The 22365-nt window shown below is 39.6% G+C and overlaps 1 protein-coding gene across 1 annotated transcript in view; it reads right to left on the bottom strand.

Annotated features, from left to right (window-relative positions):
- dars1 (aspartyl-tRNA synthetase 1) overlaps positions 1-20448 on the bottom strand; it is a 144541-nt gene extending 124093 nt beyond the window's left edge. The window contains exon 1 of the mRNA XM_061926611.1: positions 20286-20448. Within this exon, the coding sequence (XP_061782595.1) occupies positions 20286-20308 (23 nt within the window). The 5' untranslated portion in view covers positions 20309-20448. The remainder of the gene's footprint in view (positions 1-20285) is intronic.
- Positions 20449-22365: the final 1917 nt, after the last annotated feature.

Here is a 22365-nt window from a genome sequence, read left to right as displayed (position 1 = left end):
CATTTTCCAGCACACCTTCAACACATCCACAGGTCTGTGAATTCTCACGCAGTTGCTTTTAGCTGCTGGCATTGCACTACAGGCTCTTCCCACTCCTTCTGTCTCCTTCTCACAGACAGCAAGCGCAACTTCTTACACACGTCATACTTCACATACGTATATGTCCTCTCCCAGCAGAGAGGTAGCAGCGTGGCTAACGTTAGCTGTGATGCTAGCGCAGCCGCTAAGGTGCGCGCCTGCTCAAGCGTCCTCTGCGCACGGCAAATATATGCCACGCACAAAATCAAATAAAAAAATAAGCGCATAACAAATTTCGACACACGGACATGACAGAGAAAACAGTTTTCGTCATCATTGTTCAAATATTGTAACGTCTGTCGAGACGCTTATCTCCATTCGGTGCCACACGTCCACACCATCAAAATGCCGAGGCAAACATTTCCAGATCAACACCGTATGAAAAAAATAGTGATTTTTTTTAGTTGTGATTTCCTTCTCTGCATGAAAGTTTAAAAGTAGCATATATTAATGCAGTATGAAGAAGAATGTTTTAATGTAGACATGCAAGCATTGAAAGAACATTTTGAAAATCAAGACTACATTTCCTGCAAATGGGTGCATTTCTACCCTATATTTTAACTTTAGATTTATTCTCATATCAAACTCTTTTGGCTGTCTTTTTGACACTTACATCCGGCGCCCCCCTCCACACCCCGGATTATAAATAATGTAAATAATTCAATGTGATTATCTTGTGTGATGACTGTATTATGATGATAGTATATATCTGATAGTATATATCTGTATCATGAATCAAAAATAAGTGGACCCCGACTTAAACAAGTTGAAAAACCTATTCGGGTGTTACCATTTAGTGGTCAATTGTACGGAATATGTACTTCACTGTGCAACCTACTAATAAAAGTCTCAATCAATCAAAACACATAGAATCATCATACTGCTGTGATTATATGCATCAAGTGTTCATTCAAGGCTAAGGCAAAATATCGAGATGTATATCGTGTTTCGCAATATGGCCTTAAAATATCGCAATATTAAAAAAAGGCCATATCGCCCAGCCCTAGTTTCAATGATGCCATTTCTGTTTGTCATGTATAATTTTGTCTATTTTGTGTTTATCCTTGAATAAACAGGTCAGTTTCTTGTTACCAACCATTGTGTATTATTCAAACTCCCCTAATTCAGCTGGCTAGTTGTTATCAAGAGTACTAAAACCCTTTTCAACATGATTCTGACAACTAAGTAGGCTAAATAACTTTAAACTTTAATACATGCTCGGATAGGCCAGTATCGGTCAGTATCGGTATCGGATCGGAAGTGAAAAAACAATATCGGTATCGGATCGGAAGTGCAAAAACCTGGATCGGGACATCCCTAATTAAAACATGTAAAAATCGTCTCGTTCTTGGTGGCTCGCAATCAATCAATCTATTTTACCTCTAAGTCCCTTTAAAAATTTATTCAGAAACCGTCAAGGATACTTTATTTACGTTCCGTAACCTGTACAATAACCAAGCTGTAACAACATTGTTATTGTAAGAGAGAACACTGAGGAACTCTTTTTCTAGCGTACTAACACATCGGCATGCTTCGGTATTAGCCGGAAAAGCTAGCTACGGAAAGAGATAAGCTAGTTTTTGCGTCAGCACGAAACATGTTTGAGTTTGTAAAGCACAACACTAATAAGACGCCAATCTGTACTGACTGAAATACAATCATTATACAGTATCTGTAAAGTATATAGTTTATCGGCAATAATTTGTAGGTCTATATATCGTCAAGTAAAACCTAAAGACTGTTATATCTTTAACATTTGTCCCAGTCTCACTGTGAAATGGAACACCACTGTTTTTGAATGATTATTTTGTCAGCAACTGTGCATCTTTCGTTGTGGGCACACATAACTTCAAGGTAAAACAGTTTCAGGTGAAACTTTAGGGGAAAACTGCCAAAGACTGGCATAAAAAGTGAGAATATATACAATAACGTTATATATATACAATAATGTACTTAAATGTATAATGTATTTATATTATTCACATGTGAATAAGGCTGTATAATAGACTGTATTTATGTTATTCACATGTGAATAATGCTGTATAATAGACTGTATTTATATTATTCACATGTGAATAATGCTGTATAATAGACTGTATTTATTTTATTCACATGTGAATAATGCTGTATAATAGACTGCATTTGTATTAGTCACATGTGAATAATGCTGTATAATAGACTGTATTTATATTATTCACATGTGAATAATGCTGTATAATAGACTGTATTTATATTATTCACATGTGAATAATGCTGTATAATAGACTGTATTTATATTATTCACATGTGAATAATGCTGTATAATAGACTGCATTTGTATTATTCACATGTGAATAATGCTGTATAATAGACTGTATTTATATTATTTACATGTGAATAATGCTGTATAATAGACTGTATTTAAATTATTCACATGTGAATAATGCTGTATAATAGACTGTATTTATATTATTCACATGTGAATAATGCTGTATAATAGACTGTATTTATATTATTCACATGTGAATAATGCTGTATAATAGACTGTATTTATATTATTCACATGTGAATAATGCTGTATAATAGACTGTATTTATGTTATTCACATGTGAATAATGCTGTATAATAGACTGTATTTATATTATTCACATGTGAATAATGCTGTATAATAGACTGTATTTATATTATTCACATGTGAATAATGCTGTATAATAGACTGTTTATGTTATTCACATGTGAATAATGCTGTATAATAGACTGTATTTATATTATTCACATGTGAATAATGCTGTATAATAGACTGTATTTATATTATTCACATGTGAATAATGCTGTATAATAGACTGTATTTATGTTATTCACATGTGAATAATGCTGTATAATAGACTGTATTTATATTATTCACATGTGAATAATGCTGTATAATAGACTGTATTTATATTATTCACATGTGAATAATGCTGTATAATAGACTGTATTTATATTATTCACATTTGAATAATGCTGTATAATAGACTGTATTTATGTTATTCACATGTGAATAATGCAGTATAATAGACTGTATTTATGTTATTCACATGTGAATAATGCTGTATAATAGACTGTATTTATATTATGCACATGTGAATAATGCTGTATAATAGACTGTATTTATATTAGTCACATGTGAATAATGCTGTATAATAGACTGTATTTATGTTATTCACATGTGAATAATGCTGTATAATAGACTGTATTTATATTATTCACATGTGAATAATGCTGTATAATAGACTGTATTTATATTAGTCACATGTGAATAATGCTGTATAATAGACTGTATTTATGTTATTCACATGTGAATAATGCTGTATAATAGACTGTATTTATATTATTCACATGTAAAAAATACCTAAGTGTTTATTGTCAATTGTGAGCGAACTGTGGTGCTGAATTCCCTCCAGGGATCAATACAGTACTTTCTATTCTAATCTATTCTAATAAGTAAAAGACCGGAAGAAGGTACAAGATGAAACCAAATCCAGTACTCTACATCTGATCTCATCGACACGTTTTAACGTTGCATTTCTCAAAATGTCTTGCATTAGCTTTTATTATGCAAGTTGAGATTGCAGGTGCGTGCAGTTTGGTTCCTCTCAGACCAGGTGGCCTGACCGAAAGGAAGCCTATGAGCTATTTAGAAACAGCGCTTGCTTAGTCATAGGAAATAACAAGGATCAAAGTATCACTATAAACAGCAATAAAGCCTCATCTAAAAAAAAATGAAGTCATTAAAAAACGTAACGCGATACCCTTCTGTTAACTGGGTGCAATTTTCATTTTCTCTTCTGAGAACTTTAACCGTGAAGGATGATATAAAATGAGTAGGAGGTCCTCACTTCTCCTGAGCTCACTATAAACAAACATGGCCTTGATTGTGTGGAACTTCTTCACTGTTTCAGAGGAAGAAAAACCTGTTTTAAGTTTGCTGGGGATGTTTTGATCGGGTAGTTATGCTGCCCTATTCTGGTTCTCCCAGAGTGAGATCGGCCGATCACATGCATTAACTGTACATTTGTCAAAGTATTTATTGTGAGTGCTATTGACAGTAGGGCTGGGCGATATGGCCTTTTATTAATATCTCAATATTTTTAGGCCATGTCACGATACACGATATATATCTGGATATTTTGCCTTAGCCTTGAATGAACACTTGATGCATATAATCACAGCAGTATGATGATTCTATGTGCCTACATTAGGGATGTCCCGATCCAGGTTTTTGCACTTCCGATCCGATACCGATATTGTTTTTGCACTTCCGATCCGATACCGATACTGACCGATACAGGCCTATCCGAGCATGTATTAAAGTTTAAAGTTATTTAGCCTACTTAGTTGTCAGAATCATGTTGAAAAGGGTTTTAGTACTCTTGATAACAACTAGCCAGCTGAATTAGGGGAGTTTGAATAATACACAATGGTTGGTAACAAGAAACTGACCTGTTTATTCAAGGATAAACACAAAATAGACAAAATTATACATGACAAACAGAAATGGCATCATTGAACTAGGGCTGGGCGATATGGCCTTTTTTTAATATTGCGATATTTTAAGGCCATATTGCGATACACGATATATATCTCGATATTTTGCCTTAGCCTTGAATGAACACTTGATGCATATAATCACAGCAGTATGATGATTCTATGTGTCTACATTAAAACATTCTTCTTCATACTGCATTAATATATGCTACTTTTAAACTTTCATGCAGAGAAGGAAATCACAACTAAAAAAATCACTATTTTTTTTCATACGGTGTTGATGTGGAAATGTTTGCCTCGGCATTTTGATGGTATGGACGTGTGGCACCGAATGGAGATAAGCGTCTCAACAGACGTTACAATATTTGAACAATGATGACGAAAACTGTTTTCTCTGTCGTGTCCGTGTGTCGAAAATTGTTATGCGCTTATTTTTTTTATTTGATTTTGTGTGTGGCATAGATTTACCGTGCGCAGAGGACGCTTGAGCAGGCGCGCACCTTAGCGGCAGCGCTAGCATCACAGCTAACGTTAGCCATGCTGCTACCTCTCTGCTGGGAGAGGACGTATACGTATGTGAAGTATGACGTGACAGTATGTGACATGTGTAAGAAGCTGCGCTCGCTGTCTGTGAGAGGGAGACACAGGAAAGAGTGAGAAGAGCCTGTCGTGTAATGCCAGCAGCTAAAAGCAACTGCGTTAGAATCCACAGACCTGTGGATGTGTTGAAGGTGTGCTGGAAAATGCGGAACGGAAATTAGGGAGCAGCAGAAAAGTGGAATGTATTATTTAAATCGGTGCGTTGGAAAACACGGACCGGAGTTTTTTTTAAACTGGATCTGGATCGGCCTTTTCCCATGCCTTGCCGATAGGCATTTTTTGGCAAATATCGGCGGCCGATCCGATCCAAATATCGGATCGGGACATCCCTACTAAGATGACATGTCAAAACATCACTAAATTAAAGTGCACGTTTTGTACAGAACACCACTACAATAGTTTAAAACAAATAAAGTGCACTTTTGTGCAAAATATTTCAATAAGTGTCCAATAAAAATTAGCTGCATAATAGGAAATCAAATCCTTCGCTATGTGGTAGCTTCCTGTGGACGTTATCTCCTTCTGTTGTTGACTATTTTTTTCATACGATGTTGATGTGGAAATGGTTGCTTGGGCATTTTGTGGGTGTGGCACCAAACGGAGATGTTGACATGCGGAGTTTCAAGCACTCTTCATTCTCTAGCGGGTGACTTTTCAAATGATGCTACATATTAGCAGTAATGCTACATTTTGTAGCAACGCTTTTGCCGCATACCTGTTCAACATCTTCCCGCTTGAAGCCAAACCACCGCCAGACGATGACCCTGTGCTGTTTTTCTTGGGAATTCATTATTCTTCCTTCATTTGTTACCAGATTCGCACCTTCTTTCTCTCGTATTACCACTCGCACAACACCGCCAGCACCACAGCTAACGTTACCCATGAGGGCGTATACGTATGTGACGTATGTAAGAAAGTGCGCTTGTTTAAGTCTCTGTGAGAAGGAGAGACAACGAAGAGTGAGAAACGCCTGTAGTGTAATGCCCGCAGCTAAAAGCAACTACCTGAGAACGTATACCGTATTTTCCGCACTATTAGCCGCACCTAAAAACCACAAATTTACTCAAAAGCTGACAGTGCGGCTTTTAACCCGGTGCGCTTTATATATGGATTAATATTACGATTCATTTTCATAAAGTTTCGATCTCGCAACTTCGGTAAACAGCCGCCATCTTTTTTCCCGGTAGAACAGGAAGCGCTTCTTCTTCTACGCAAGCAACCGCCAAGGTATGCACCCGCCCCCATAGAACAGGAAGCGCTTCTTCTTCTACTGTAAGCAACCACCCGCCCGCGTAGAAGAAGAAAAAGCGCGCGGATATTACCGTACGTTTCATTTCCTTTGTGTGTTTACATCTGTAAAGACCACAAAATGGCTCCTACTAAGCGACAGGGATCCGGTTCATGAAAAGACGCAATCTCTCCATCCGCACACGGATTACTATTTCACAGCAACTGCCTAAAGACTTTCAAGAAAAGCTGGCTACTTTCCGTGCATATTGTAAAAACAAGATAGCTGAAAAAAAGATCCGGCCAGAGAACATTATCAACATGGACGAGGTTCCACTGACTTTTGATATTCCTGTGAACCGCACTGTGGATACAACGGGAGCACGTACGGTGAATATTCGCACCACAGGGAATGAGAAGTCATCCTTCACTGTGGTTCTAGCTTGCCATGCTAATGGCCAGACACTTCCACCCATGGTGATATTCAAAAGGAAGACCTTACCAAAAGAGACCTTTCCAGCCGGCGTCATCATAAAAGCTAACTCGAAGGGATGGATGAAGAAAAGATGAGCGAGTGGTTAAGGTAAGTTTAAGTTTACGCGAAGAGGCCGGGTGGCTTTTTTCACGCAGCTCCGTCCATGTTGATATACGATTCCATGCGCGCCCACATCACGCTGGTTTTAATATATTATTAAAGTTTGACTGACCTATTTGACTGTTTTTTCGACATTCCTTTAGCGCAGTTAGATGCGGCTTACAACACCGGGCGGCTTATAGGTGGACAAAGTTTTGAAATATGCCGTTCATTGAAGGCGCGGCTTTTAACCCAGGGCGCCTTATGGTGCGGAAAATACGGTACTCCAATATCACAATATAGTCATTTTCTATATCGCACAGAGACAAACCCGCGATATATCGCCCAGCCCGAATTGACAGTTTAACAATAACAGCACAATATTTCAACTAGTTCATTATTCTCTTTTATTACACGCAATTGTTTGACAAAACAAAGTCAAAAGTACTCCTCGTTTGGAGGATGTAGGAAAGCAAGATTAGGCCCTTTTCCACCGCAGGAACTTTCCCATTTACTTATTTAAATAAAGTTCCCCCTGTGTTTCCACCAAAAATCTACCCAGGTAGATGTAGTTCTTCAGGATCTATTAAGAGTTTCTGCCAGCTATGTGGGACTTTATAGGGGGCCGGCTATTAGTTATTTATTGTCGGTATCAATATCAATCTTGAAAAGCTTATTTGAAATTGATATCAGTTTGGACAAAGAATATGTGCATCCCTAAAAATTCGACTGGTCATATATTTCCAATGAAAAACTGTAAATCAAAATGTGTACCTTCAACGGACTCTGCATCCCAGCAGCTGTACTATTTCTTAACCCGGGTTCTATAATGCAAACCCTCACAATTGTGTATCAAATATGTCTCCAGTTCAGGTTAACTGAGTTGAACAGGATTAACAACTCTTATTACCCCAGGCAAGTAATTACTGTGTGGGGTGCAGCTGCTCCAAAGCTAACCGTTTATCAAATCCCATCTTCAAAACACAACCCACACCAAACAATGATCAAAGATAATTACAACAACAGAATTATGTTAAATTAACCCTACAACGGTCACAACATGCATCAACCTTTTTTAAACAATATTACAGTGATTAAAACATATACCCCGCTTATTCAGCCAACGGCATGAAAGTACTATTCGAGAAAAAAAGGAACATTGAGTGAAAAAAAGAGGAACATTTCTATCAACACAAACGCTGAAAGAACATTTTGAAAATCAAGACTACATTTCCTGCAATTGGGTGCATTTCTACATTATATTTTACCTTTAGATTTATTCTCATCTACCAACCTCTTTTTGACACATGTCCCATGTAATCTACCACAACATTTTGAGTTATTTTAGTAGATAATTTAGTAGAGATGTCCGATAATGGCTTTTTTTTGCTGATATCCGATATTCCAATATTATCCAACTCTTAATTAGCGATTCCTATATCAACCGATACTGATGTATACAGTCGTGGAATTAACACATTATTATGCCTAATTTTGTTGGATGCATTAAACAATGTAACAAGGTTTTCCAAAATAAATCAACTCGAGTTATGGAAAAAAATGCCAACATGGCAATGCCATATTTTTTATTGAAGTCACAAAGTGCATTTTTTTTTTTTTTTAACACGCCTCAAAACAGCAGCTTGGAATTTGGGACATGCTCTCCCTGAGAGAGCATGGGGAGGTTGAGGTGAGCGGGGTTGAGGTGTGTATATTGTAGCGTCCCGGAAGAGTTAGTGCTGCAAGGAGTTCTGGGTATTTGTTCTGTTGTGTTTATGTTGTGTTACGGTGCGGATGTTCTCCCGACATGTGTTTGTCATTCTTGTTTGGTGTGGGTTCACAGTGTGGCGCATATTTGTAACAGTGTTAAAGTTGTTTATACGGCCACCCTCAGTGTGACCTGTATGGCTGTTGACCAAGTATGCATTGCATTCACTTGTGTGTGTGTGTGAAAAGCCGTAGATATTATGTGATTGGGCCGGCATGCAAAGGCAGTACCTTTAAGGTTTATTGGCGCTCTGTACTTCTCCCTACGGCCGTGTACCAATCCGTACAGCGGCGTTTTAAAAATGTTTACTTTTTGATACCGATAATTTCCTATATTACATTTTCAAGCATTTATCGGCCGATAATATCGGACTGCCGACATCTCTATAATTTAGTAATATTATTAACAGTATGTAATGTAAAATTATATGAGCTGCATGCAAAACCTCAGAAAATGTTTCTCAATTGGCAACTCTATCCTGTAGCCACGCCCCCTCAAGTACCGTATTTTTTGGACTATAAGGCGCACTTAAAATCCTTTCATTTTCTCAAAAATCGACAGTGCGCCTTATAACCCGGTGTGCCTAATGTACGGCATAATTCTGGTTGTGCTTACTGACCTCGAATACATTTTGTTTGGTACATGGTGTAATGATAAGTGTGACTAATAGATAGCAGTCACACATAAGAGATACGTGTAGACTGCAATATGATGGCAGTAAACAACACCAAAACTTTAAATGTTCCATTGAGAATATAAAACATTACACACGGCACTCAAAAATCTGTCAAATGGTTTTTAGTACGACTTTGGTAAGCTATGAAGCCGCACCGCTTGATGGATTGTTATGGTATTATTATGGTGTCACTGTGTGTACCGTATTTTTCGGAGTATAAGTCGCACCAGAGTATAAGTCGCACCTGCCGAAAATGAATAATAAAGAAGGAAAAAAACATATATAAGTCGTACTGGAGTATAAGTCGCATTTTTGGGGGAAATTTACTTGATAAAACCCAACACCAAGAATAGACATTTGAAAGGCAATTTAAAATAAATAAAGAACAGGCTGAATAAGTGTACGTTATATGAGGCATAAATAACCAACTGGTATGTTAATGTAACATATTATGGTAAGAGTCATTCAAATAACTATAACATATAGAACATGCTATACGTTTACCAACCAATCTGTCACTCCTAATCGCTAAATCCCATGAAATCTTATACGTCTAGTCTCTTACGTGAATGAGATAAATAATATTATTTGATATTTTACGGTAATGTGTTAATTTCACACATAAGTCACTCCTGAGTATAAGTCGCACCCCGGCCAAACTATGAAAAAAACTGCGACTCATAGTCCGAAAAATACGGTATATAAGGACCGCAAAATGGCAACTATTAGCAGACATATGTACCCCACCTACCGCCCGAATACAGCTGAGTTAGGCTCCAGCAGACCCCCGCGACCCCGAAAGGGACAAGCAGTAGAAAATGGATGGATGGATGGATTATTTGGCGTTTTGTTTCGCAATATTATGCAAAACCAACTTTTTCTTACCTTCTGAAACCTGCTGATGTGTATTTGGGATCTGCATAAGTCCTGAAAATGTGCGCGTGTCTGCAACTGTAGTCTGTGGTGACACCGTATATATAAAACAGATTTTTTTTTTATTAAACTTTTTTTTTTTATCCGCCCGGAGTTCCTTAAGGCTCTGGATGCTGTAGGGCTGTCTTGGTTGACAAGACTCTGCAGCATCGCGTGGACATCGGGGGCAGTGCCTCTGGATTGGCAGACCGGGGTGGTGGTTCCTCTTTTTAAAAAGGGGAACCGGAGGGTGTGTTCTAACTATCGTGGGATCACACTCCTCAGCCTTCCCGGTAAGGTCTATTCAGGTGTACTGGAGAGGAGGCTACACCGGATAGTCGAACCTCGGATTCAGGAGGAACAGTGTGGTTTTCGTCCTGGTCGTGGAACTGTGGACCAGCTCTATACTCTCGGCAGGGTCCTTGAGGGTGCATGGGAGTTTGCCCAACCAGTCTACATGTGCTTTGTGGACTTGGAGAAGGCATTCGACCGTGTCCCTCGGGAAGTCCTGTGGGGAGTGCTCAGAGAGTATGGGGTATCGGACTGTCTGATTGTGGCAGTTCGCTCCCTGTATGATCAGTGTCAGAGCTTGGTTCGCATTGCCGGCAGTAAGTCGGACACGTTTCCAGTGAGGGTTGGACTCCGCCAAGGCTGCCCTTTGTCACCAATTCTGTTCATAACTTTTATGGACAGAATTTCTAGGCGCAGTCAAGACGTTGAGGGGATCCGGTTTGGTGGCTGCAGGATTAGGTCTCTGCTTTTTGCAGATGATTTGGTCCTGATGGCTTCATCTGGCCAGGATCTTCAGCTCTCACTGGATCGGTTCGCAGCTGAGTGTGAAGCGACTGGGATGAGAATCAGCACCTCCAAGTCCGAGTCCATGGTTCTCGCCCGGAAAAGGGTGGAGTGCCATCTCCGGGTTGGGGAGGAGATCTTGCCCCAAGTGGAGGAGTTCAAGTACCTCGGAGTCTTGTTCACGAGTGGGGGAAGAGTGGATCGTGAGATCGACAGGCGGATCGGTGCGGCGTATTCAGTAATGCGGACGCTGTATCGATCTGTTGTGGTGAAGAAGGAGCTGAGCCGGAAGGCAAAGCTCTCAAATTAGCGGTCGATCTACGTTCCCATCCTCACCTATGGTCATGAGCTTTGGGTTATGACCGAAAGGACAAGATCACGGGTACAAGCGGCCGAAATGAGTTTCCTCCGCCGGGTGGCGGGGCTCTCCCTTAGAGATAGGGTGAGAAGCTCTGTCATCCGGAGGGAGCTCAAAGTAAAGCCGCTGCTCCTCCACATCGAGAGGAGCCAGATGAGGTGGTTCGGGCATCTGGTCAGGATGCCACCCGAGCGCCTCCCTAAGGAGGTGTTTAGGGCACGTCCGACCGGTAGGAGGCCACGAGGAAGACCCAGGACACGTTGGGAAGACTATGTCTCCCGGCTGGCCTGGGAACGCCTCGGGATCCCCAGGGAGGAGCTGCACGAAGTGGCTGGGGAGAGGGAAGTCTGGGCTTCCCTGCTTAGGCTGCTGCCCCCGCGACCCGACCTCGGATAAGCGGAAGAAGATGGATGGATGGATGGATTTTTTTTTTATCTTTTAAGAATTGTTACAAATAAGAATCACAATTAATTCAAAAATATATATATTTTTTGAGGCCCCTAATACTCAGCCACTTAGTACAACATGTTTCTAATATTATTATTGCAAAAGTCACCATTGTCTAATGCATGATAACAAACGCAAAATAAAGGAACTTCGTTGCCTTTCCCTGATGGGTCCCATTTTAAGATGTTTATGAGCAAGGGTGAGCAGGTACTCAAGAAACACAGCTGTCATTCCGACTATTATGTCATCAGAACATCAATAAACATCCCCCACACACTCAGGAGAAGCCACTGATGCTCCAAATGTATCTCTGAAAGCGTGAGAAAATGCACATGGGCAAAGGATATCTGCAGCTACCAATCGTAACATTACAAAAACCTTAGGCTTACATTTCAAAGAAAAACGTTTAAAAAAATGAGTCTATGCCAGGGGTCGGCAACCTTTACCAGTCAAAGAGCCATTTTGACCAGTTTCACAAATTATAGAAAACAATGGGAGCCGCAAAAATTTTTGAAAATTTAAATGACATAACACTGCATATAAATTTTTTTTTTACTTTGTGCTATGTACAAACCAGGGGTCTCAGACACGCTGCCCACATCTTTATATGGAATTTTTAAGCTGGTGCGGCACGCGGGTTTTGAATGAATAGCGCTTGTCAGCGTCATGCGTTCCGTGATGGTACAGCATATAGCGCCCACTACAACCAGCGTGCCTGATCAGTCACACGTTGTATGGGGCTTCCGCTTGCTCACGTAGGTGACAGCAAGGCATACTTGCTCAACAACCACACAGGTTACACTGACGGTGGCGGTATAAAAAAAACTTTAACACTCTTACTAATAATGCGCCACACTGTGAACCCACACCAAACAAGAATGACAAACACATTTCGGGAGAACATCTGCACCGTAACACAACATAAACACAACAGGACAAATACCCAGAATCCCATGCAGCCCTAACTCTTCCGGGATACATTATACACCCCTGCTACCAAACCCCGCCCACCTCAACCGACGCACAGGGGGTGGTTGATGTGTGAGGGAGCAGGCTTGGGGTGGGGGCGGGGTTTGGTTGTAGCAGGTGTGTATAATGTAGCCCGGAAGAGTCAGGGCTGCATGGGATTCTGGGTGTTTGTTCTGTTGTGTTTATGTTGTGTTAAGGTGCAGATGTTCTCCCGAAATGTGTTTGTCATTCTTGTTTGGTTTTGGTTCAAAGTGTGGCGCATTATTAGTAAGAGTGTTAAAGTTGTTTTATATGATCACCGTCAGTGTAACCTGTGTGGCTGTTGACCAAGTATGCATTGCTGTTACGTACGTGTGCAAGCAGAAGATATGTATTGTATAACAAGTGCTGGGCTGGCACGCTGTCAATGCAGATTGTAGAGGGCGCCAAATGTTGTACCATCACGGCAAGCCCTTATTATAGCTTTAAGGGTGAAAATCGGTGAAAATTAATCCCGGGAATTTCCTGCGAGAGGCACTGAAATCCGGAAGTCTCACGGGAAAATTGGGGGGTTCAGCAAGTAAGCTGCTGAGCCGCATCAGAGTGATCAAAGAGCCGCATGCGGCTCCGGAGGCGCGGGTTGCCGACCCCTGGTCTATGCATAAACCTGCATTGACAGGTATCGACACATTTACGGTGGCACAAAATGTATCTAATATCAAATGACAGTATGGAGAAACAACTCCTGTGTAATAGGGATATGTAATCTCATTTTATGTACAAACCCCAAAACCAGTGAAATTGTCACGTTGTGTAAATGGTAAATAAAAACAGAATACAATGATTTGCAAATCCTTTACAACTTATATTCAATTGAATAGACTGCAAAGACAAGATACTTAAAGTTCCACCTGGAAAACCTTATTTTTTGCAAATATTAGCTCACTTGGAATTTGATGCCTGCAACATGTTTCAAAAAAGCTGGCACGAGTGGCAAAAAAGACCGAGAAAGATGAGGAATGCTCATCAAACACTTATTTGGAACATCCCACAGGTGAACAGGCTAATTGGGAACAGGTGGGTGCCATGATTGGGTATAAAAGCAGTTTCTATGAAATGTTTAGTCATTCACAAACAAGGATGGGGCGAGGGTCACCACTTTGTCAACAAATGCACGAGCAAATTTTTGAACGGTTTAAGAACAACATTTCTCAACCAGCTATTGCAAGGAATTTAGGGATGTCACCATTTAAGGTCTGTAATATCATCAAAACGTTCAGAGAATCTGGAGAAATCACTGCACGTAAGCGATGATATTACGGGCCTTGCGGTACTACATCATAAACAGACATCAGTGTGTAAAGGATATCACATGGGCTCAGGGACACTTCAGAAAACCACTGTCAGTAACTACAGTTTGTCGCTACATCTGTAAGTGCAAGTTAAAACTCTACTATGCAAAGCGAAAGCCATTTATCAACAACACCCAGAAACGCAGCCGGCTTCGCTGGGCCCGAGTTCATCTACGATGGACTCGTGCAAAGTGTAAAAGTGTTCTGTGGTCTGACGAGTCCACATTTCAAATTGTTTTTGGAAACTGTGGACGTCGTGTCCTCCGGACCAAAGAAGAAAAGAACCATCCGGATTGTTCTAGGCGCAAAATTCAAAAGCCAGCATGTGTGATGGTATGGGGGTGTATTAGTGCCCAAGGCATGGGTAACTTACACATCTGTGAAGGCACCAGTTATGCTGAAAGGTACATACAGGTTTTGGAGCAACATATGTTGCCATCCAAGCAACGTTATCATGGACGCCCCTGCTTATTTCAGCAAGACAATGCCAAGCCATGTGTTACAACAGCATAGTAAAAGAGTGCGGGTACTAGACTGGCCTGCCTCTAGTCTAGACCGGTTTCCCATTGAAAATGTGTGGCGCATTATGAAGCCTAAAATACCACAACAGAGACCCCCGGACTGTTGAACAACTTAAGCTGTACATCAAGCAAGAATGGGAAAGAATTACACCTGAAAAGCTTCAAAAATGTGTCTCCTCAGTTCCCAAACGTTTACGGAGTGTTGTTAAAAGGAAAGGAATGAGGGAAAACTCACGAGGAATGTGGATGATTAGGAACATGGATTTGCATAGTAACCTCAAGAACTGACATCAATAACTACAGATGTTTGCCAATAATAACTTCACATGCAATAGTGTGTCAACTCCATGTGTTTAACTTTCAAGCATTGCCAATACAAACTGAGATGTAGGCCGAGGTTGTACGCTTGTTTGACAAGCTTTAATGTTTTTGTTCATGGAGGTTATTTAATAAACCGAATAAGTGGGTGGTGCAGATGACTTACACGAACACCATTAATGTCGGCTTTAAAGGTCAAACAAAGCTACATTGCCAACAAAAACAACATTCTTGGCCACATGCGTAGGCGTAGGAAACAGGGGGACGTGCCCCCCCCCCCTAAAAAAATAAAGAAGTATACAATATGTGCTTTTATTTTGAAAGTACAAAAAAAGCATCATGTGACTTTACTCTCTGGCTGTGGCAGTGTCTGTTGGGAACGTTGCCATGAATATTGCTTTTTTACGTGCTATTGTTAGTTTACGTTTATATTTAGAAACACCAGGGGTCCCCAAACTTTTTGATTCCGGGGCCACATTGGGTAAAAAGAATCTGGCCAGGGGCCAGACTAAACTTTTTTTAGTGTATGTATTTTCATATATATATATATATATATATATATATATATATATATATGTGTATACGTATCAGTGACGTGCGGTCACTGGAGGCAGGTGAGGCCCCGCCTCACCTGCCTTCATGGAAAGAAAAAAAATGTAAAAAGAAAAAAATGTATTAAATTGTTATGTATTCAGTGATTATACTATAAAGTTATTTTCCATTTAACTTCACCAGTTTTAGATTATTTTTATTCAAAAACGCTGAATTTTCACATTTGCCGTTCAAATACTGAGAAGAGACGGTGCGGTGATCAGCAGCCAGTTGAGGCACGTCACTCAGTGCCTCAACATGGATTGCGCAATGACTGGCTAACTGCTGGCCTGCTGTGCAGTGAGACCGTATTGCTATATGAATTATATTATACATTTCCATAGTTTAGTTAGCTGAGGTATATAATGTACAGTGTATTTTGTCAACAACTGTATGTGTGTAACATATTTCTTGTGCTGAGCAATCATAAAACTGCTGCGAAGACGCACTGGCTGATGCTCGCAGTAATCCCGCCTCCTAGTGCCGGTTAATGCACCCCCCGACGGGAGCGCCACACCAACCAAAGCCACACCCAAACCCTCCACGTGCAAGACCGAATCCACCCAAAAAAACTTAACAAGAAGCCAAAAAGTGCAAAAACAACAATGCTCGCGCCGGAGGAGCCGTGAACGACTGCAGGGACACAACATTAGGTACACCTGCAGACTGCAGCACGGATTTCATATTTCATTCATTCACAACTCCTCCAACACGAACACCACTGTTCCCGCACTTATAAGTAAAGGTGAGACCATAATAAAGTTTTTTTAATTAAATGTGCTTTTTTGTGTGCTACAGTTTGTATGTGTAAAGTTAAAGTTAAGTTAAAGTACCAATGATTGTCACACACACACTAGGTGTGGTGAAATGTGTCCTCTGCATTTGACCCATCCCCTTGATCACCCACTGGGAGGTGAGGGGAGCAGTGGGCAGCAGCGGCGCCGCGCCCGGGAATCATTTTTGGTGATTTAACCCCCAATTCCAACCCTTGATGCTGAGTGCCAAGCAGGGAAGAATGCTGGTATGAGCTTTTAAATATAACCCGTTAACTGCTGCCAATCAAATGGTGAATAAGATACTCTTTAGGGTTCATATGTTTGTAAATCTGACTGTGATGAAGTCAGTGCCTCACCAGCCATCAACCTCACCGCACGTCACTGATATATATATATAGGGCGCAACTAACGATTAATTTGATCATCTATTAATCTGTCGATTATTGCTTCGATTAATCGATTAATAATCGGATAAAAGAGACAAACTACATTTCTATCCTTTCCAGTATTCTATTGGGGAAAAAAACAGCATACTGGCGCCATGCTCTTTCAAATTGCCAAATAAAACAAGGAAAATGTTACAAAAATGCACACTTTTGACACCCCTGCTATAGATAATATAAAATGTTATCTGATAAATGTATGGATAAAAAGCAGAGCCTGACGACGCATGCGCGTTTATCATAACTCTCTCTCTCTCTCTCTGTCTCTGCCCCTCCCTCACGAATGCTGCTGCACACACAATTTGTTGTTTTTAACCTTCTTAACCCTGAACGTATATTGAAAATACACGCAACCCTAACTCAAAATGCCGGACATTTGAGGCATTTAAGAAACACCGCCCGACCGCTCCGCAAAAGAGGACATGTCCGGTGAAAAGAGGACGTACGGTCAGGGCCTAGCGATCGGTTTCACGTCCGGAGTACATTTTGTTGTGCGTTAAATGCCTTTATTGTCAAAACCCTGCTTTTTATGGCAAGAACAATGCAATATTTTCCCCAAATACTTGAATTTCAGTGAATTACAGATATATATATATATATATATAGATAGATAGATGGATAGATAGATGGATAGATGGATAGATGGATAGATTGTATATATATATATATACATATATATATATCTTACATACATACACATATATATATATATATAAATATATATATACACACCCCCAGCGGGCCTTTTGAATATCTCCCTAATTCTGAGGTCTCAAGGATGGCAAGTATGATTCAAACCAACATTGATATTAATGAATTATTATTTCAGAGCAATGGTAGATTTAAAGTAACAGCAGTTCTGTGTTATTAGTGTCAATAATGCACAATTAGTTGTTTTTTTTTGTTTTTTTAAATGTGCCACGGGGCCGTAAAAAATTACAATTAAAAAATTAGTAAAACATACTCGGTGGCCTAGTGGTTAGAGAGTCCGCCCTGAGATGGGTAGGTTGTGAGTTCAAACCCCGGCCGAGTCATACCAAAGACTATAAAAATGGGAGCCATTACCTCCCTGCTTGGCACTCAGCATCAAGGGTTGGAATTGGGGGTTAAATCACCAAAAACGATAACCGGGTGCGGCCACCGCTGCTGCTCACTGCTCCCCTCACCTCCCAGGGGGTGATCAAGGGGATGGGTCAAATGCAGAGGACACATTTCACCACACCTAGTGTGTGTGTGACAATCATTGGTGCTTTACCTTTAATTTTATATATATATATATATATATATATATATATATATATATATATATATATATATATATATATATATATATGTATGTGTGGGATAAAAAAATCACAAGACTACTTCATCTCTACAGGCCTGTTTCATGAGGGGTTCCCTCAATCATCAGGAGAAAAAAAAAAAAAAAATCTGATGATTGAGGGAACCCCTCATGAAACAGGCCTGTAGAGATGAAGTAGTCTTGTGATTTTTTTTCCCACACATACATATATTGCGCTCTACTACGGTATCGAGCACTATTTTTTGGATAACCTTATTAAGACATATATATGTATATATATATATATATACATATATATAAGAAATACTTGAATGTCAGTGAATTACAGCTATATATATATATATATATATATATATATATATATATATATATATATATATATAAGGGCTGCAACAACTAATCGATTAAATCGATTAAAATCGATTATGAAAATAGTTGGCGATTAATTTGGTCATCGATTCGTTGGATCTATGCTATGCGCATGCACAGAGGCCATTTTCTTTTTTTTTATAAACCTTTATTTATAAACTGCAACATGTACAAACAGCTGAGAAACAATAATCAAAATAAGTATGGTGCCAGTATGCTGTTTTTTTTCCAATAAAATACTGGAAAGTATAGAAATGTAGTTAGTCTCTTTTATCCGATTATTAATCGATTAATCGAAGTAATAATCGACAGATTAATCGATTATCAAATTAATCTTTAGTTGAGGCCCTAATATATATATATATATATATATATATATACACACACTAGAGATGCGCGGTTTGCGGACACAACCGCGGAGTCCGCGGATTATCCGTGGGTCGGGCGGTTGAAATTAAAAAAAATTTGATTTTATCCGCGGGTCGGGTGGTTGAAATTTAAAAAAATTAGATTTTAAATAGATTCAGGCGGGTGGCAGTTAAACCAATTTGGAACCCGCTAAGGAGTGTGTAACAACCCACCTGCCGAATCAACAAGCCCTGAAAATGGATGGCGCTGGAGCGTCGGGCCCATACCCGGCCGTCGCCGGCAGCGAGAGCCGCGAGGGCTAGGCCGCGACGAGTAGGATGGCCGCCGCGATGCGCGCTGAAGCCTCGGGCGCGAGGGACATCGCACCTCCACGCGCTTGGAGGTGCGCTCAGCGCGGCTCCCATATGATTGCGCACTGGTGTGCGTCTGGACCGTGACAGCGTGACACGCGAATGTCTGTGCTGCATTGGATCAGTCTCCTTTCTTTAACAGGCAAAAGCTTTATAACCTCACTAATGCCTTGCATCGTCTATATTAGATATATAACAACGGGCGGGTGCGGGTTTGATTAAATGTTAGATCGGGTGGATGGCGGATGGTTGACGACTTTCTGATGCGGTTGCGGATGAAATAATTGCTTATCCGCGCATCTCTAATATACACACACACAGACACACACCCCACCCAGCTGCCTTTTGAATAGCTCCCTAATTCTGAGGTCTCAAGGTTGGCAAGTATAATTCAAACCAATATTGATAATAATGAATTATTATTTTAGAGCAATGGTAGATTTAAAGTAACAGCAGTTCTGTGTTATTAGTGTCAATAATGCAACGATTATAGTATTTTTGTATTATTTTTTAAATGTGCCGCGGGGCCGTAAAAAAGTTGCCTGCGGCCAGCAAACGGCCCCCTAGCCGCACTTTTGACACCAGTGTGGCCAGAGGCTTAAAAAAATTTAGTTAAACAGTTTAACACATTTTTAAGCCTCTGGCCACATTCATCCACACATGACAGTAACTACATATTCTAGAAATAAAAACACAAAGAGGCTTTTAAATGCAATCTATGAATTGCATCTGGCTGTTAATCCTAAACGTTGCGAGAGACCCTGTAAATTAAACTACACTTTGAAACACTGGATAGTAAACAATTAGTTGTTGAATATAACACATTTAATCACAGACTATGACAACAATGTGACTTACTTCCACTGACAGATGACGCAATCTCATGCTTGTGGTGGCAAGCCATGGCTAATGTTAACTAGTCTTCCTACTCTTCTATAAGTCGCTAGTTTTCGACATGAGACATGCCGTGTCAATATATTATTCCCTTAAAAGGCGCTTCTTACCCAGGAGCTTCCTCTTTAATCATGGCGAAGTCTTTTCTGGGAGATTTTGGCGAAAAACGCTTCACTGCAGAGTCCTCGTCAGCTGTTACAGCGTGCTCCGGAACCGGAAAGGCGGACTTGTTTTGGAGGAACACTAAATACCGACTGCTATCGAATCCGAGAAGAAAACAAAACCACCGCGGTAATTGGTTCCCGACCAATGCTTTTAATGTTGTATTATTTGTTTAAAAAAAAAAAATTAACATGTTATTAGTTTGTGACCAAAAAAAATCTGAATTAATCGGGAAGTTTTAGGTTCGTCTAATTAGGGCTTTGTTTTTATGCATTTGAGCTGCTCCCACACTCTAAAATCCACAGAATATTCACATGTATAATTCAGACAAAAATGTCTCTCCATTCAATACAATAATGTGTGACTTTAACTGCAGAGTTCTTCATTAAAACAAAGGGACTGCGTTATTAGTTTTAGCTATTTGGCTGTTCTAGTTTTTATTTTTTATTTTTTTAATTATCTTTTTATTTAATTTTTTTAATACACTGTAGCACTTTGAAGTTGTTTACTCAATGTAAAGTGCTTTTTACAAATAAAATATATTTATATTATTATTATTATTATTATTATTAGTTTACTTTAGTTTAGTTTATTAAGGTTTGATTGATTGAGACTTTTATTAGTAGGCTGCACAGTGAAGTACATATTCCGTACAATTGACCACTAAATGGTAACACCCGAATAAGTTTTTCAACTTGTTTAAGTCGGGGTCCACTTAAATTGATTCATGATACAGATATATACTATCATATATATACTATCATCATAATACAGTCATCAAACAAGATGATCACATTGAATTATTTACAATATTTACAATCCGGGGTGTGGAGGGGGAGTGGGAGGGGGGAGGGGGGGTGGGTTTGGTTGTTATCATCAGTCATCAACAATTGAGAACAGAGAAATGGATATTGAAACAGTGTAGGTCTGACTTGGTAGGATATGGACAGCAAGTAGTGGGCAGAGAGAGAGAGAGAGAGAGAGAGAGAGAGAGAGAGAGAGAGAGAGAGAGAGAGAGAGAGAGAGTTGAGTTGAGTTGAGTTGAGTTTGAGTTTATTTCGAACATGCATGCATACAACATGATACATCACAATTTCCAGTTTCTCTATTCAACATGTTCGAAAAGGAGTAGGAAGAAGCAGAGCTTATTTAATCCCACCCCTTTTCCCTTACATGGCAGTTGCTGAAACATTTGTTCACTTCCAATGTATTCACAATATACTACATAAGTAATAACAATAAAAATAAATAAATAATAATTGTTATTGTTATTACTAATGGAGTATATTGAGGGCTCATAAAATCCAAACTGGAGCAGTAATAAAACTCTTTCATCAACTTTTAATCCGAAGGGTTCAATCTCTCTCCTGTGCTAATTTGAAGCCGACACGACAAACGCGCTCAGAGGAGATAATGTTTGAAAAAACGTGAATGTTTTTACACAACTTGAGAGAGAGAGAGAGAGATAAGAAGGCATAAGAAAAAGTATCTGCATTTGATTGTTTACATTTGATTGTTAACAAGGACCCTCATTAGTCTACGCCGCAGCGGAGACTATTCTTCCTGGGGCCCAGGCGAAAAGCATCACACAATCCCAAAACAAAAGATTACAATGCAGTATAACATGATCAATAATAACATTTTGTAATACAAAAATGGCAACAACAACAAAAAAACCCCAAAAAACAATAACTTCGAGTTTACATAATGATTACCATGAATTGATTAACGTGGACCCCGACTTAAACAAGTTGAAACATTTATTCGGGTGTTACCATTTAGTGGTCAATTGTACGGAAAATGTACTTCACTGTGCAACCTACTAATAAAAGTCTCAATCAATCAATCGATCAATCAATGTTCTTACCAAAGATAAAAAGAGCAATATAAAAATAGATATGTATTTTTTGCAAAAATAAAACAAAGAACCAAGGGCCTATGATATACACATTGGTGTACCAACGACAAACAATAAGTGACGAAAAAGTACCATAATGAATAAAATATGACATATAGTACATACACAAT

This window comes from Nerophis lumbriciformis, linkage group LG31 (genome assembly GCF_033978685.3).
Source record: "Nerophis lumbriciformis linkage group LG31, RoL_Nlum_v2.1, whole genome shotgun sequence".
In the NCBI taxonomy this organism is placed as follows: domain Eukaryota; kingdom Metazoa; phylum Chordata; class Actinopteri; order Syngnathiformes; family Syngnathidae; genus Nerophis; species Nerophis lumbriciformis.
Note: the sequence above shows the minus strand (reverse complement) of the source record. Positions and strands in the feature narration are given on the sequence as shown.